The sequence below is a fragment of the Cetorhinus maximus genome, chromosome 3, assembly GCF_964194155.1.
Source record: "Cetorhinus maximus chromosome 3, sCetMax3.hap1.1, whole genome shotgun sequence".
NCBI lineage: Eukaryota > Metazoa > Chordata > Chondrichthyes > Lamniformes > Cetorhinidae > Cetorhinus > Cetorhinus maximus.
The window spans coordinates 73,232,673-73,248,347 of record NC_135881.1 but is presented as its reverse complement, the minus strand read 5'-3'; the positions used below and the strand labels follow the sequence as shown (position 1 = coordinate 73,248,347).

The window sequence follows — 15,675 nt, the reverse complement described above, 5'->3', positions numbered from 1 at the left end:
AGTCTTGCACTTCAGTCTCGAAGTTTGTCCAGAAATTTTAAAAGATTGTGGTCTGAATAATTAAGTGTTTCTGAAGAATTACTTGTAACATAAACCTCGAAATGCTGCAATGCTAATACCAGACCCAGAGTTTCCTTTTCAATGGTTGAATATCTTCTCTGATGTACATTCAGCTTTCGTGAAAAATATCCTATCGGTTTCTCAATTCCAGTTTCATCTTCTTGCAACATTACAGCACCAATGCCTACATCACTTGCATTAAATGCCAACTTAAATTGCTTGGCGTAGTTAGGTACTGCCAAAACTGGTGTTGTAGTCAATACAGTTTTTAAACTGTCAAATGCATTCTGACACTCGAGTGTCCATTGACACTTATTGTTCTTTTGAAATTGTTAGTCAATGGAGCAACCACACTGCTAAAATTTTGTACAAACTTCCAGTAAAATCCACTCATGCCCACAAATCTCAAAACTTCTTGTTTAGTTGTAGGCATGGGGAAATTCACGATGGCTTTTACTTTCACATCCCTCCGAGCCACCTTACCATGTCCAATGATAGAGCCTGGATATGTAACTTGCGCTTTTGCAAACTCACTCTTAGCCAAGTTCACGACCAAATTAGCTTCTTGTAGTCAATCAAACAGTTCTTTCAGATGTTGTAAATGCTCCTCCCATGTTTGACTGAAAACTATCAAATCATCAATATAAACAGCACAATTGCTCAGCCCTGCAATTACTTTGTCAGTCTTTGAAATGTTGCTGGTGCATTTTTCATACCAAATGGCATAATTTTAAACTGATATAGTTCATCTAGCATTACAAAAGCTGATATCTCCTTTGCTCTCTCTGATAACGGTACTTGCCAATATCCTCTCAGCAAGTCAATCTTCGTGATAAACTTTGATTGCCCCACTTTCTCATTGCAATCTTCCAACAGTGGAATAGGATATGAATCCATTTTTGTCACTGCATTTATTTTTTGATAATCCACACAGTCTTTGTGTTCCATCCGGTTTTGGTACCATCACAATAGGCAAACTCCAGTTACTGCAACTAGGTTCAATGATATCATTTTGAAACATGATTCAATTTCTTTCTGCACTTGTGATAACTTTGCTGGACTTAATCTATAAGGATGTTGCCTTATTGAAAATGAATCACCCACATCTACATTCATGTGTAGCTAAACTTGACCTCCCCAGCTTATTCCCACAAATAGCTTTGTGTGTCTGCAATAACTTCTCCAAATTACAATGGAAGGTAACTCAATATTACTTTTAAATTTTCAAGTACCCCCTCATTATTCAATTTGTTTAGAGGAAAATCAATTTCAGGTCTTTCATTTCTACCTCTTTCCTTTTATCTACCAACACTAATACCTCCTTTTGGTCATCTTCCATGTCAAAGTACTCTTTAAGCATATTCACATGACAAACCCTCTGCTCTTTTCTTCTATCTATAGTATTTATTAAATAATTTACTTCACTCAGATTCTTTTCAATTCTGTAAGGCCCACTAAACCTTGCCCTTAATAGTTCACCCAATACCGGTAATAAAACTAACACTTATTCCAAAATCATAAAATCACAGCATTTTAGCAACACGGAAGGAGGCCATTTGGCCCATCATGTCTGCACTGGCTCTTCAGATGAGCATTATGATCTAGTGCCATTGTCCTGCCTTTTCCCCGTACCCCTGCACATTGTTTCTATTCAAATAATCATCTATTGCCCTCTTGAATTCCTCTGTTGAACCTGCCTCCACCATATTTCTAGGCAGTACATTCCAGACCTGAACCATTTGTTGTGTGAAAAAGTTTTTTCTGACGTCACATTTGCTCCTTTTGCAAATCACTTTAAATTTGTGCCCTCTCATGCTTGATCATTTTACGAGTGGGAGCAGCTTCTCCCTGTCTACTCTGTCCAGCCCCCTCATGATTTTGAACACCTCTATCAAATCTCCTCTTGGCTTTCTCCTCTCCAAGGAGAACAGTCCCAACCTCTTCAATCTATTTTCATAACTGAGGTTTCTCATCCCCGAAACCATTCTTGTAAATCTCTTCTCCATCCATATACATGCATAGTAACCCTGATTTAGATTTTGTCACTTTCTCCCATACCTCAACTTTACCTATTAACTTATTATTCTCAATACTATTACTATGTGTCCCTCTCAGTATTTTGTGCACCCTGGTATTCCTCTCTAATATTTTCTCTTGATTCCCACATCCCTGCCAAGTTAGTTTAAAGCCCTCCCAAGAGCACTAGCAAAAGTTCCGCAAGGAACTCAGTCCCAGCTCTGTTCAGGTGCAACCCGTCCAGTTTGTACAGGTGCCATCTCCCCCAGGGCCAGTCCAGTGTCCCAGGAATCTAAAGCCCTCCCTGCTGCACCATCTTACCAGCCACACATTCATCTGCCTTATCCTCCTATTTCTGTACTCACTGGCATGTGGCATTGGGAATAATCTGAAGATTACTACATATGAGGTCGTTCTTGCTAATTTTCTACCTAGCTCCCTAAATTCTGATTGCAGGACCACATCCCCTTCATATCTAAGTCATTGATATACCAATGTGGACCATGAACTCTGGCTGTTCACGCCCCCCCAGAAGAATGTCCTGCAGCTGCTCTGTGACATCCTTGACTCTGGCATCAGGGGAGAAACATGCCATCCTGGAGTCACATCTACGGCCACAGAAACGCCTGTCTGATGCCATGAATCCCCTATCACTATTGTTCTTTCTTTCTCCTTCCTGCCATCCTGTACAGCTGAGCCGCTCATGGTGCCACAAACTTGGCTCTGACTGCTCTCCTCTGAGGAACTGGCGCCCTCACCAGCTTCCAAAATGGAAAACCGATTTGAGAACGGGACCCCAGGGGACTCCTGCACTACTTGTCTAGTTCTCTTGGACGACCTCGTGGTCACCCAATTCCCCTCTGTCTCCGGACCCTTAGTCTGCGGTATGACCACCTTTCTGAATGTGCTATCCGCGTAGCTCTCAGCCCCTTGGATGCGTCACTGTGACTCCAGCCGTCGCTCGAGCTCTGAAATCCGGAGCTCAAGTTTCTGCAGCTGACAGCACTTCCTGCGTGGTTGTCTAGGGCAACAGGCACAAGTAACATCCCCAAAGTTCAAGAGAGTCGGGGGGCAGAGGTGAGTATGGTGGCCATTACCAAGGAGAAGGTGCTAGGAAAACTGAAAGGTCTGAAGGTGGATAAATCACCTGGACCAGATGGATTACACCCCAGAGTTCTGAAGGAGATAGCTGAAGAGATAGTGGAGGCGTTAGTGGTGATCTTTCAGGAATCACAGGAGTCAGGGAGGGTCCCAGAGGACTGGAAAATTGCTAATGTAACCCCCCTGTTTAAGAAGGGAGTGAGGCAAAAGACGGGAAATTACAGGCCGATTAGCTTGACCTCGGTTGTTGGTAAGATTTTAGAGTCCATTAATAAGGATGAGATTTCAGAATACTTGGAAGTGCAGGATAAGATAGGGCAAAGCCAGCATGGTTTCATCAAGGGGAGGTCATGCCTGACAAATCTGTCAGAATTCTTTGAGGAGGTAACGAGTAGGTTAGACAAAGGAGAGCCAATTGATGTTATCTACTTGGACTTCCAGGAGGCCTTTGACAAGGTGCTGCACAGGAGGCTGCTCAGTAAGATAAGAGCCCATGGTGTCAGAGGCAAGGTACTAGTATGGATAGAAGATTGGCTGTCTGGCAGGAGGCAGAGAGTGGGGATAAGGGGGTCCTTCTCAGGATGGCAGCCGGTGACTAGTGGAGTTCCGCAGGGGTCAGTGTTGGGACCACAACTTTTCACTTTATACATTAATGATCTAGATGAAGGAACTGAGGGCATCCTGGCTAAATTTGCAGATGACACAAAGATAGGTGGAGGGACAGGTAGTATTGAGGAGGCGGGGAGGCTGCGGAAGGATTTGGACAGGCTGGGAGAATGGGCAAAGAAGTGGCAGATGGAATACAACGTGGGGAAGTGTGAGGTCATGCACTTTGGTAGGAAGAATAGAGGCATAGACTATTTTCTAAATGGGGAGAGAATTCAGAAATCTGGAGTGCAAAGGGATTTGGGAGTCCTAGTCCAGGATTCTCTTAAGATTAACTTGCAGGTTGAGTCGGTAGTTAGGAACGCAAATGCAATGTTGGCATTTATTTCGTGAGGACTAGAATATAGAAGCAGGGATGTGCTGCTGATGCTTTATAAGGCTCTGGTCAGATCACATTTAGAATATTGTGAGCAATTTTGGGCCCCATATCTCAGGAAGGATGTGCTGGCCCTGGAGAGGGTCCAGAGGAGGTTCACGAGAACGATCCCAGGAATGAAAGGCTTAACATATGAGGAACGTTTGAGGACTCTGGGTCTATACTCGATGGAGTTTAGAAGGATGAGGGGGGATCTGATTGAAACTTACAGAACACTGAAAGGCCTGGATAGAGTGGACATAGGGAAGATGTTTCCATTAGTAGGATAGACTAGGACCCGAAGGCACAGCCTCAGAGTAAAGGGAAGACCTGAGGAGAAACTTCTTTAGCCAGAGAGTGGTGAATTTATGGAATTCATTGCCACAGAAGGCTGTGGAGGCCAGGTCATTGAATGTATTTAAGACCGAGATAGATAGGTTCTTGATTGGTAAGGGGATCAAAGGTTACGGGGAGAAGGCGGGAGAATGGGGTTGAGAAACTTATCAGCCATGATTGAATGGCGGAGCAGACTCGATGGGCCGAATGGCCTAATTTCTGCTCCTATGTCTTATGGTCTTATGGTAGCATCCATGACTTTGCACGTATTACAGGACATGCATTCCACTTGACTGAACTGCCCTGCCACATCTTAACTCTACTTCCCTTAAATTAACGTTATTCTACTTTGGATTATTTATATTACTTTATTATATCAGCCCAAAATTTCCCTTATTCCTGGTGCTTCTCATTTAAATCCAAGTATAGCTACTTGGTTTAAAATATTACACTTTTCTAATTTGCTCACCAGGTCCTACTTACCAAGGCCACTGCTCTTATTTCTGAAGAAAGGTAGAAAAGGATAGGGTTACCTCCTCCTTCCTCACTGACTCCCTCAGTCACCTCTACTCTCAAACTCTCACCACTTCTAGCACTATTTTTATGCTCCTTTGCTCCAGGCCCTTAATCAGTGGTATGGCCTGAATGTGCTATTCATATACCTCTCAGCCTCATACTCCGAACTCTCACCACTCTCTCTCCCCTTCTCGTGCTGATTTATACTCCGAAGTCTCGCTGCTCTCTCTCCCCTTCACGTGTTGATTTATACTGCAAAGTCCCGCTGTTGTAGCTCTCTTAACTTCCTTCTCCTTCATCACCTGCTGTGATATCTTACAATGTTCCTTATCTAACTCACATGATCTGTTCAATCTTTCTCTGAAGTTTGTCACATAATCCAGGAGAGTAGTTTTCGAATTCTGATCCACTAACTTCTCTCGAATCAACTTAAGTGGTCCCCTTACCTCATGACCATTGACTAATTCAAAAGGACTAAATCCAGTTGATGCATTAGGAGCATCCCTAATAGCAAGTAAGAAGAATGAAATTCCCCAACCCAATCCGGTAGATATTCTTGATTATAAGCTCTCATCATAGTTTTTAAAGTTTGATGCCATCTTTCCAAAGCACTTTGAGAGTCAGGATGAAAGGCTGTTGACTTAAACTGTTTTATCCCCAAACTGTTCATTGCTTCCTTAAATAGCTGTGACATGAAATTTTAACCATGATCCAATTGTATATCTTTTGGTAAACCATATCTGGTAAATAATTTAGCCAACTCTTCCATAATTCTCTTTGCTATAATATTTCACAAAGGTATCACTTCTGGAAACCTTGCAGCCACATCCATTATTGTCAGCAAATATTGATTTCCATTTTTAGCCTTGGGGATGGGCCCTACACAATCATTCATGACCCTCGTGAAAGGTTGCTCAAATGCTTGAATTGGAATTAAAGGTGCCGGTTTAAACACTTCTTGATGTTTTCCTGTCACCTGACATGTGTGACATGTTCCACATAATTTGACTACATCTTTATACAATCCAGGCCAATAGAAATGTTTCTGTATTTTTGCCTGGATATTCTTAATTCCTAAATGTCCCCCTATTGGAATTTCATGAGCTACTCTTAATATCTCATTTCTATACCTAGATGGTATAACTATCTGATGCACTACCATCCATTTTTCATCCACTGAAACATGAGATGGCCTCCACTTCCTCATTAAGGTAATAACATTCTGGAATACATTCTGCCTCTGTTTCTGAGAAAGCTGTCTGATATAACTACTTCATTCGTGGATCCTTCTGCTGTAACTCTGCCAATTTAACTGAACTAAACACTTTAGCTTCATTCTCCTCCATTCTGTCTCCCTGAACAACCTTATCAAAGATAGTATCAGCTAATTGGATATCAGCATCTTTTCCCTTCCTTTTAAATTCCTCCTCTTCCTGTTTTAACCTGTGAATTTGTGATCTCATTACTATACAATCTGGAAACAATCCAGGATACTCTTCCTGCAACACCCCTGTTGAATGCACCTCCACAGGCTGCTCAACTACCTGTAGGCATCACCAATATGTGACCCAGCTGTATCATTACCTAAAATAAATTGAACCCTGCAATGGGCATTTTTCCCATTACTCCAACAATCATCTCACCTGTTTTCTACTTACTCTTTAAATTTACCTTACACAATGGAATATTTTTTGTTTTGCCATGAATTCCCTTTATTATCACTTTTTCCTGCAGTATTTCCTCTGAACAACAAATATTCCTAACCCTTAACATTAAGGATTGATTAGCCCCTGTGTCTCTTAAAATTTTAATATCTTTGCCTACTTCACCCTATACACATGGAAAGACATTCCCTTCACATACAAAATATTTAAATGTATCTGTTTCTTCAGAACTCCCATGGGTAAATTATGAACACATTCCCACTTCTTTACCTATCACTGATTCTTCCTGCTTTACCTGCATACAAACCACTGTTTTTTTTCCTGTGCCTGAATCTCAGAACACACAGTATTCTTGTTTCCAGAATTTAGCAGCATTCAAACTACTGCAATAGATTTTCCCTGTAACCTCCAACACATTGACTTTATGCCCAACCCTATTACAATGAAAACACCTCCATTTTTAAGTGTGACTTCAACCCTCAGCATCTTTCTTCCTGATCTGAGAAAAAAACTTCCTGAGAATTTCCACCTACTCCTTCTCTTCCTTAACTAACTACCTTCCTTTCACCTTCCCATTTCCTATCTTTCTTGGATTTAGAAGGGTGACAAGAGAAAGGTTTAGATCTAACTCATAAGCATCAGTTATCTCTGCTGCGTGTCTTACCATTTTAACCCTCTGTACCTCCACATGAGTTCTCACTACCGAAATAATTGAATCTTTAAATTCTTCTAAAAGAATTACTTCTCTAAGAGCTGCATATGTTGTCCTACCTTTACTGCCTGTATCCATCGCCCAAAATTACTTTGTTTTACTCTCTCAAACTCAATATAAGTTTGACCAGGCAATTTCCTTATATTCCTAAATTTCTGCCTGTATGCCTCAGGAACCAACTCATATGCACTCAAAATAGCCTTTTTTACTGCATCATAACTCACCGATACTTCTTCTGACAGTGAACCATAAACCTCATGAGCTCTACCTACCAACCAAGACTGTGAAGGGAATGTCCAGGTTTCTTGTGACCATTTCATTTGCATATCTATCTTCTCAAGTGAGATAAAAAGTGCCTCTACATCTCTTTCCTCAAAAAGGCTCAGAAGAGCCTACATAATTTTAAACATCTCCCCACTGGGCTTTAGACTGGAAGTGGTCACTTAATCCTCAGAACCGCCCTCAGCCTTGGAGATCTCTTTTTTAACTTACAGCTTTTTAAGCCGACATTCTCTCCCTCTCCTCTCTTTCCTCCCTTGCTAATTTCTCCAGTGCCAATTCCCTTTCCTGTTTTCTTTCTCTCTCCTGCCTTTCTGCTTGCTCCCTTTGAGATCCCTTTCTCTTTCCTTTTCCTCTGCGTCTAGCCTTTACAATTCCAGTTTTTTTTTCATTTCCATTGCTTGTTCATGTTCAGGCTTCTTCATTTGTGACTGAATTCTCGCTACCTCCAGCTGTGACTCACTAGTTTCAGGTATCCCTTCAAATTTCAAATGCTTTGCTATCACTTCAATTATGCCTGCTTTCTTTGCCCCTACAGTGGACTTCAACTGCAAATTATCTTCCAATTCTGCTAACCTACCTTTAGATACTTTTTGGAAAACAATCAAGAGTTATGTCTTCTGCTCCCAGAAAAGCCTTAGCTATGGATAAAATTATTTTTTCAGTCTCACCACTTTAAAATCCCTCAACGCCAAATCCTGAGTTCAATGTTCTTCTCGTAGCCGTAGCCTTATGATCCGCCAACTCCAAACCAATCAAGGAAGTTTTTAAATCCCGCAAAGAGGCCCCAGTTTTGTTATTACATGGCAGGTGATGTGTGCCAGGTGGACCAAATCCACAAGAGAAACTTGGCCATGCTGTCACAACAGTTTTGCAATTTGTATTTATTATGAGAAGATTTTGGCACTGAATTCAGAAGCAATGAGTCCACTAACACCTTTATGGATTTTTAAAAATTGAATTAAAACAGTTATTAACAAAAAAAAAATTTCAAGCACATGCATAAGATTACAGTTACTTAATACTATAACAAATTCCATAGGGAAGAATTTTTGGGTCGGCGAGCGGGGGCAGGGCCCGCTCACCGACACATAAAATGATGCACAGTGACGTCAGGCGTGCGTCCCGACATCACCGCACATCATTTAGATTGTCAGTTTGGTGGGTGCGCAGTCGACTCGGCTGCGTGTCCACCGAACTGTCAAAGGCCTATTAAGGCCATTAAGAAAGTAATTAATGTTGTTAAGAATGCTGCCCATTCATAAAGGCGGCCTTTACATTTTTCATGAAACCTCATCCACAGGCGGGATGAGGTTTCATGAAGGGTTTATTAATTAAATAAAATATTTTGAAAAAATTAATAGCTCTTGACAGTTTCACATGAAGGGACATGTTCTTAATTTTTTAAAAATCTCTCTTCAATGTTCTGTACACATGCGCGAAAGAGCACAGGCCCCAACTCAGGGAATTCCCCCCCCTCCCACCCCACTGCCCGCACAGGGCTTCTGGGAGTGCATCACTTTGGGCGGGCCTTAAAATGGCGGGGCGGCTCCAATTGGGGGCGCCAATCAGATTCGCACCTGCCCCCGCACAACCCCCCCGACGGGGGGAAATTTCTGCCCATAATTCCTAATTAATCTGACTCCCAATTACACACCCCCTCAAAGGCAACAGTCCAAAATGCATTTTTAATTTAAATAGCAAGCTAGCCATAGCACCCAATTGACAGTGGAATTCCAAAGGCTTTTCTCCAACTTTAGTTACTAGACATAGCATACTTTTTCAAAAATGGCTGGAGGCTTCCCCGAGGCTGTTCCACACACTCCTGTTAGATCTTATATGGACCCACAACATCACCTTCCTTCCTTCTTTATTTTTGTTTCTCCCTCTTTAATCTATAAAGTCCATGGTTCTGTGTCTCTTTAGAAATGTACTTTTCCCATAATGTAAAAAACTTTCATGTTGCCAATATGGTCAGTATGTTTCAGGAAAAATTAACATAATAACCTTTCCCTATTCATCTCATTAGTTGTAAACATCCTACCATCTCTTTGAAACCCAAACAACACCTTCACTTATCTAAAAATGCAAATTTCCTTCACACCTTACACGCTAAGCCCTCATCCATGTTTACTCATTAGTATTTCAAATTACTTTTACCCCTAAATTCATTTGATAATTTCAAGCTTGCAGCCTATCTGACTCTAATTTAATTAAATCACACAGACAGAACCATCTCCACTCACACTCATAAACCTATTTTACAAATAAACCACAATAATATTATGAAAATTATTCATTTCATGACAACAGAAACAGGCAGAGTAGGAGAAAGATGAATTCTACCACCCATTCCAGGACATGCTGGTTGAGGTACCCAGCTATGATATCAAGCTATTGGTCAGTGACTTCAATGGTAATCTCAATGGCAACTGGTGAGGACTGAACAGTACAATCACGCCTCATAGGCCAGCATGCATGCTCAATGGATATGGTGAGCATCTGGTGGCCTTCTGCAACAGCAATGGGCTCAGTATTGGGAATACCTTCTTTCAAGCACAAGCACAGCTACAAAAAGACATGGAGGTCTCCAGATGGTAACACCCTGAACAAGATTGACAATATATGTATCAGCAGCAAAGAGCATCCCTACAAGATGTTCGGATGTGTCATGGTGCTGATGTAGGATCTGACCACCACCTATGTTAGGCAAGATCCACCTGAAGCTGAAGAAGGCTGCAAAGATCATGAAGTCACAAAGGCCATTTGCAATGGAAAAACTTGTGGACGAGGACACATCAGCCAGTTTCCAGCTGGCCATCTCCAACAGATTCAAAGTACTAATAAAGCCAGACAACATTGAGGAACAGTGGGAAATCTTCAAAAGAGGGATTAAGGAAAGTGCAGAAGATATCATTGGGCAGGGGAGGGGAACCAACAAAGAATGATGGATCACTGACTCAATATAGAAGTTGATTGATGAAAGAAAGCTGGTGAAGAGCAAGAGGGACCAGGAAAAGAATAATGAGCAAAGAAGAGAAGATTATAAGAAGTACGGAAGACTGGATAAAACCATGAGGAGGGGCCGCAGGAGAGAGAAATGAGGATGGATAGAGTTAAAAGGCAGTGAGGCGCAAGCAGCAGCAAATCAGAATGACTGCAAGACATTGTACAGGATCGTACAGGAACTGATTGGGGAAAGAAGCAACACCATTGTACCAATCAAGGGCAAGGTTGGCAGGATGCTATTGAAAGACAAGCAGCAGGGGATGAGGTAGGTGGAACACTTTCAGATCATCCTCAAACAGCCAATCCCAGCTCCACTTTTGAGTACAACAATAGCACCACACCTTAACAGTTGAATGCCAGCCTGGAAGAAGTTGCCAGGTCAGAGATCCAAAGAGCCATCTAGAGCCTAAAGAAGAACAAGGCACCTGGTATCAATGAGATCCCAGCAGAGCTATTGAAAATTGACAAGAAATTGTCACAACAGAATTCACGGACACGTTCAACAACATCTGGATTGTGGTGGATGTCCCAGGTGATTGGAGGTGAGGTATACTCATCAAGCTGCCAAAGAAAGGGAACCTCAGCAACTACAACAACTGGAGGGACATAACTGCTTTCAATACCTGGCAAGGTCTTCAGCATGGTGCTCCCCAACAGATTGAAAACAGAAGTAGACAGTACCTGAAGGTGAGGCAGCTTTCCGGAATGGCAGATGCAGTGAACAGATCTTTATGCTCAGGAACATCATTGAGCAGGGCCTAGAATATTAGAAACCACTTGTTATCAACTTCATTGATCTCAAGAAAGCTTTCAATAGCATCAACTGGCAGTCACTCTGGTACACCGCAAGACAGTGTGAAATCTCGGAGCGGTATATTAACATCTTCAAAGTCTTATAGCGTGACTCCAGCTGTTGCATCAAGACCAGCACGGGCACCATGGACTCCTTCAACATCATCACAGGAGTATGGTAAAGCTGCATTGCTCTCCCCATTCAAAATTTCCTCTTGATTATTGATCTCATCATGAGGAAGGTGATGGTGAGTGCAAACTTTAGCATCCCATGGCAATGCCACTGGTTGACAGGCCTGGATTTTGTAGATGACATAGCCTTGCTTGCCGATGAATCAGATGCGTGCTTCAAGACATGACAGTCTTGTGAGTCGCAGAGCCAAGGTTGGTCCATGTCTCAGCTGTGAGAAGACCAAGACAATGATGACTAGACGGCAACAAGGCCCTCCCATCACCATCAGGCAACAGAACATCGAGGATGTCGACCACTTCCCCTACCTAGGGAGCAACATCTCCAGGGAGGGTGATGTAGACATCAATGTCCACACAAGAATTAGCAAAGCAGCGTCAATCTTCCAGCGATTCCACACAGTCTGGGCACCAACACCATTAACAAGACCATGAAGCTGTGATTCTATATGCCCACAGTAGTAGAAACTGCAATCTATGACATGAGACATGGAAGAGAACAGTAAAGGTGCCATGTAAGTTGAACATCTTTCACCAGTATTGGCTATGTAAGATCCTGGGCATCACATGGAGAGTCAAAATCACCAATGAAGAAGTGCTGCAGAGAACTGGTCAGAAGTGCCTCCGGGCCATTGTGACGGAAAGACAACTGAGACTGGCAGGACATGTATTTTGCCTCCCAGGGGTACAGAATGGCAATAAAATGGATACCATCAAATGGAAGAAGAAGGTGGGGCTGGCCAAAGACGACCTGGCAAAGTACATTTGAGGAGGACCTTCAACAGCGGGAGATGATCCGGGCTGGAGCGAAAGAGTTGCGATGGACCGGGGCCAATAGCGGAGTCTTGTTCACCATTATCCTGCAGGGGACCGGAGGAACTAAATCTAAGTGTCATGGCTTTTCATACATCATATATGAGGCCATTGGGTTGCAACATCCAATGAAAAACAAATGAAATTTTGGAATGTAATCTCAAAACAAGTATAAAAATCGTGAAATTGAATAGAATAGAAAGGAATTTCACTCACTCAGTCCCTTCGAGGGAAGGGACTTGGACACAGGTTGTTATTCAGGGCTTTTTTCTGTTTTTTTTTTAAGAATTATATTTTGTGCATATATATTATATAATTGCTTTTTGAGTTAGAAACTGAAGGATATATCAGCTGTTTTGAAGCTGTTAGTCTTTCTAAGGCTTGTAAGCCAGTATGCATGTTTCATTTCACATTTGCCAACCTTTTAAAACTCAAGCTCCATTTCCTCACAATTTACTCTCCAATTTTAGTGTTGTCTTGCACAACTAGCCATGAACCTTGAGCTCAATTTCAGAAGGCTGTATCTAATTTTATTGTAACCATGAATTTTCAAAAGTTGACTAGTGTGTTTTTTTTAACATAATTATGTAGAGAATGAACAACTGCATTTTACTTTTTGTTACTGTTCCCATGATTTGCAGTTAAGCTTCATGATAATAAATTAGAGATATTATTTTAACTGTTTCACTTATTTACTTCAGCTGACAAACTTATTGAAAAGGCCCAGCTGCAACTGGTTCAAACAACAATAGAAATAGACATAAAATCTTGCACATTTGGACTTTAACAATGACTGGAAACACTGCTGTGGTAAGCAAAAGGAAGCTGTTAAAAAAGTGCAGTAAAGTCTATGGAATGTTAGTCAATGCCAACAGTTGCTCCACGTGGCGTTCAGCTGATAAACTGTTTACAAAGCTAGAGTGCAATTCTGCACAATGAACAAGCGATGATGCTGGGGTGGTCAGATAATTTCTGACCACACCTCTCTTGCAAAGAACACATTTGATATTAACTGCTGAGCAACATTCCAAGTATAAATATTCAGGCTAATCTCGGAAGTTTGGTGCTGTCACTTATTATTGCACTGAAACATAAAAGATTCAGACATGGAGGCATTTTGCTTGAGGTGGCTGTTGTTGGTGGGGCAATGCTTTGTAATCCCGGTATGGGGGCTGGATTTCTACACCGCAGCAGTCTATGAACACCCGACAGTGCTGAATCCAAGTTCAAAGATCCCTTCTACACATGAGGAGGCAATGAAGCTTATGCAGAAAAACCTGGACATCTACCAAGAGCAAGTCCATGTAGCAAGCAAACAGGTAAAGCAACTTTCTCAAGCTTAATCTGCTTATTCAGCACAAAACATTCATTTACTCTTATTAAGTGTGTCTGAATTATAAGCAGATAATGTCAGGGATTAGGAAAATAAACACAGGAGTTTGTAGCAAAATGTTTCCAAAGGAATAAGAACATTTAGGCGTGTTATGAAGAGATATTAATGTATATGTTATTATTGGAAATTACTTTTAATTGGACTTGTAGTAGGGTCTGTGCCTGCGCGTGTGTCTGTGTGTGGCTTAATTGGATTAAAGACAGCCAGTCTAGTGCTTTGATGTATAGTGGTTTGAGATGTAAACAGTAAGGTAGAGGGGACATTTGCATTTTGTTGAATAAACCATTCAAAGGCTGTGGGTGAAATCTTGCACCTAGCTAGGAAACACCAAACAATGTTTATATTATTAATAAAATTGGTATTATGAAAGGGATTTTATTGTTAGAGGAGATGGAGTTCATTGGGCCTGGTGATGCAATGAGAATTTGCATTCAAAGAAAAGGTTAGGTATATACAGAAGAGTTTTGTGTGTGGAAGTTGGAGGCATGTAAGATTTAAGCACCTGTAAGACCACAACTGTCTGCAAAGGAAACGAATTGAAAGGAACCTCACTTTGAATTTGTAAGATAAAATATGCTTTGCCTGGTGTCTGTTTAAAGTCTATGGGTTATTGTTGCCTTGGGGAAGATTTTAGGAGTGATTAATTTGGGGATTTGTTTAATAGTTATTATGGTAGTAATTTGTAGATGCGTATGTGTTGAATACCTTGTAAAATTAATAAATGTTTAATTTAATTTTTATTAAGAACCCCTGGAGGCTTGATGGTTTCATTTCTGAATTCAGAGTTGCATCTCAAACATACCAATTGAAAATATAGGTTATGACAGTTGTTTAAAGTTTCCCTCTGAGATTTTAAATAACTCAGCCTTTACCAACTGATGTGTCATAACAAAGGGGGGCTCTTGGCAGGATAATATTTATAATTCCTTGATTGGTTTGGAATTGGTGAATCTTAAGGTTATGAGTACAAGAAGCATTTTGAATTCAGGAGTTGATGAGGTATTTTAGAAGTAGTGAGACTGCAAGATGACTTTGGCAATTGCTAAGACTTGTCTGGGAGTAGAAGATATAACTCTCATTAGGTTGGAAAAAATAACCAAGAGTAAGTTAACAGAGTTGGCAGATAAGTTAAAATTGGGGTTACCTGTGGGGGTGAGGAAATCAGATATAATTAAAAGTATACTACAGCATCTACAGTTGGAAGTGCAACCTGACACTAGTGAGTCACAGATGGAGGTAGTGAGGATGAGACTTCAGTTACAAATGAAGACACTTAAATTTGAACAAGCAAAGGAACTGGAAAAACTCGAATTAGAAGCAAAGGTCAGAGAGATGGCTTTTAAAAGGTGGAAAGGCAGGAGAGAGAAAGAAAACAGGAAAATGAATTAGAAATTGCGAAGATAGAGAAAGAGGAAAGAGGAAAAAAGAGAGAATTCCAACTGAGAATGTTTGCAGCTAAAAACAAGACGCCAGTGGGTGAGGAAGGACTTAACTTCAGAGTAGAACCCAGTGGGGAAATTTGTACAAGTTCTTCCAAAGTTTGAGGGAAAAGATATTGAAGCATTATTTATTTCATTTGAGAAACTAGCTAAGCAGATGAAATGGCCACAGGGAAACTGGACATTATTAGTATAGAATACGTTGCTGTGTAGAGCACATGGAAATAGTTTGTCCTTTTTACTCTATCAAAATTCAACAAAATTTTGATCATCTCCATCAAATCTCACCCTAAACCTCTCTGCCCTAAGGAGATCAATCCCAGCTTCTCTAGTCT

At 41.2% G+C, this 15,675-nt stretch overlaps 1 protein-coding gene across 2 annotated transcripts in view; it reads left to right on the top strand.

Annotated features, from left to right (window-relative positions):
• LOC144678724 (biotinidase-like) overlaps nt 1-15,675 on the top strand; it is a 91,920-nt gene that overhangs the window by 56,032 nt on the left and 20,213 nt on the right. The window contains exon 1 of one of the 2 annotated variants that reach the window (XM_078538563.1): nt 13,466-13,827. The exons of the other annotated variant lie outside the window; for it this stretch is intronic. Coding sequence (XP_078394689.1) covers nt 13,615-13,827 — 213 coding nt within the window. The 5' untranslated portion in view covers nt 13,466-13,614. Of the gene's footprint in view, nt 1-13,465; nt 13,828-15,675 lie in introns of those variants that run through there. 2 annotated transcript variants of the gene reach the window in all.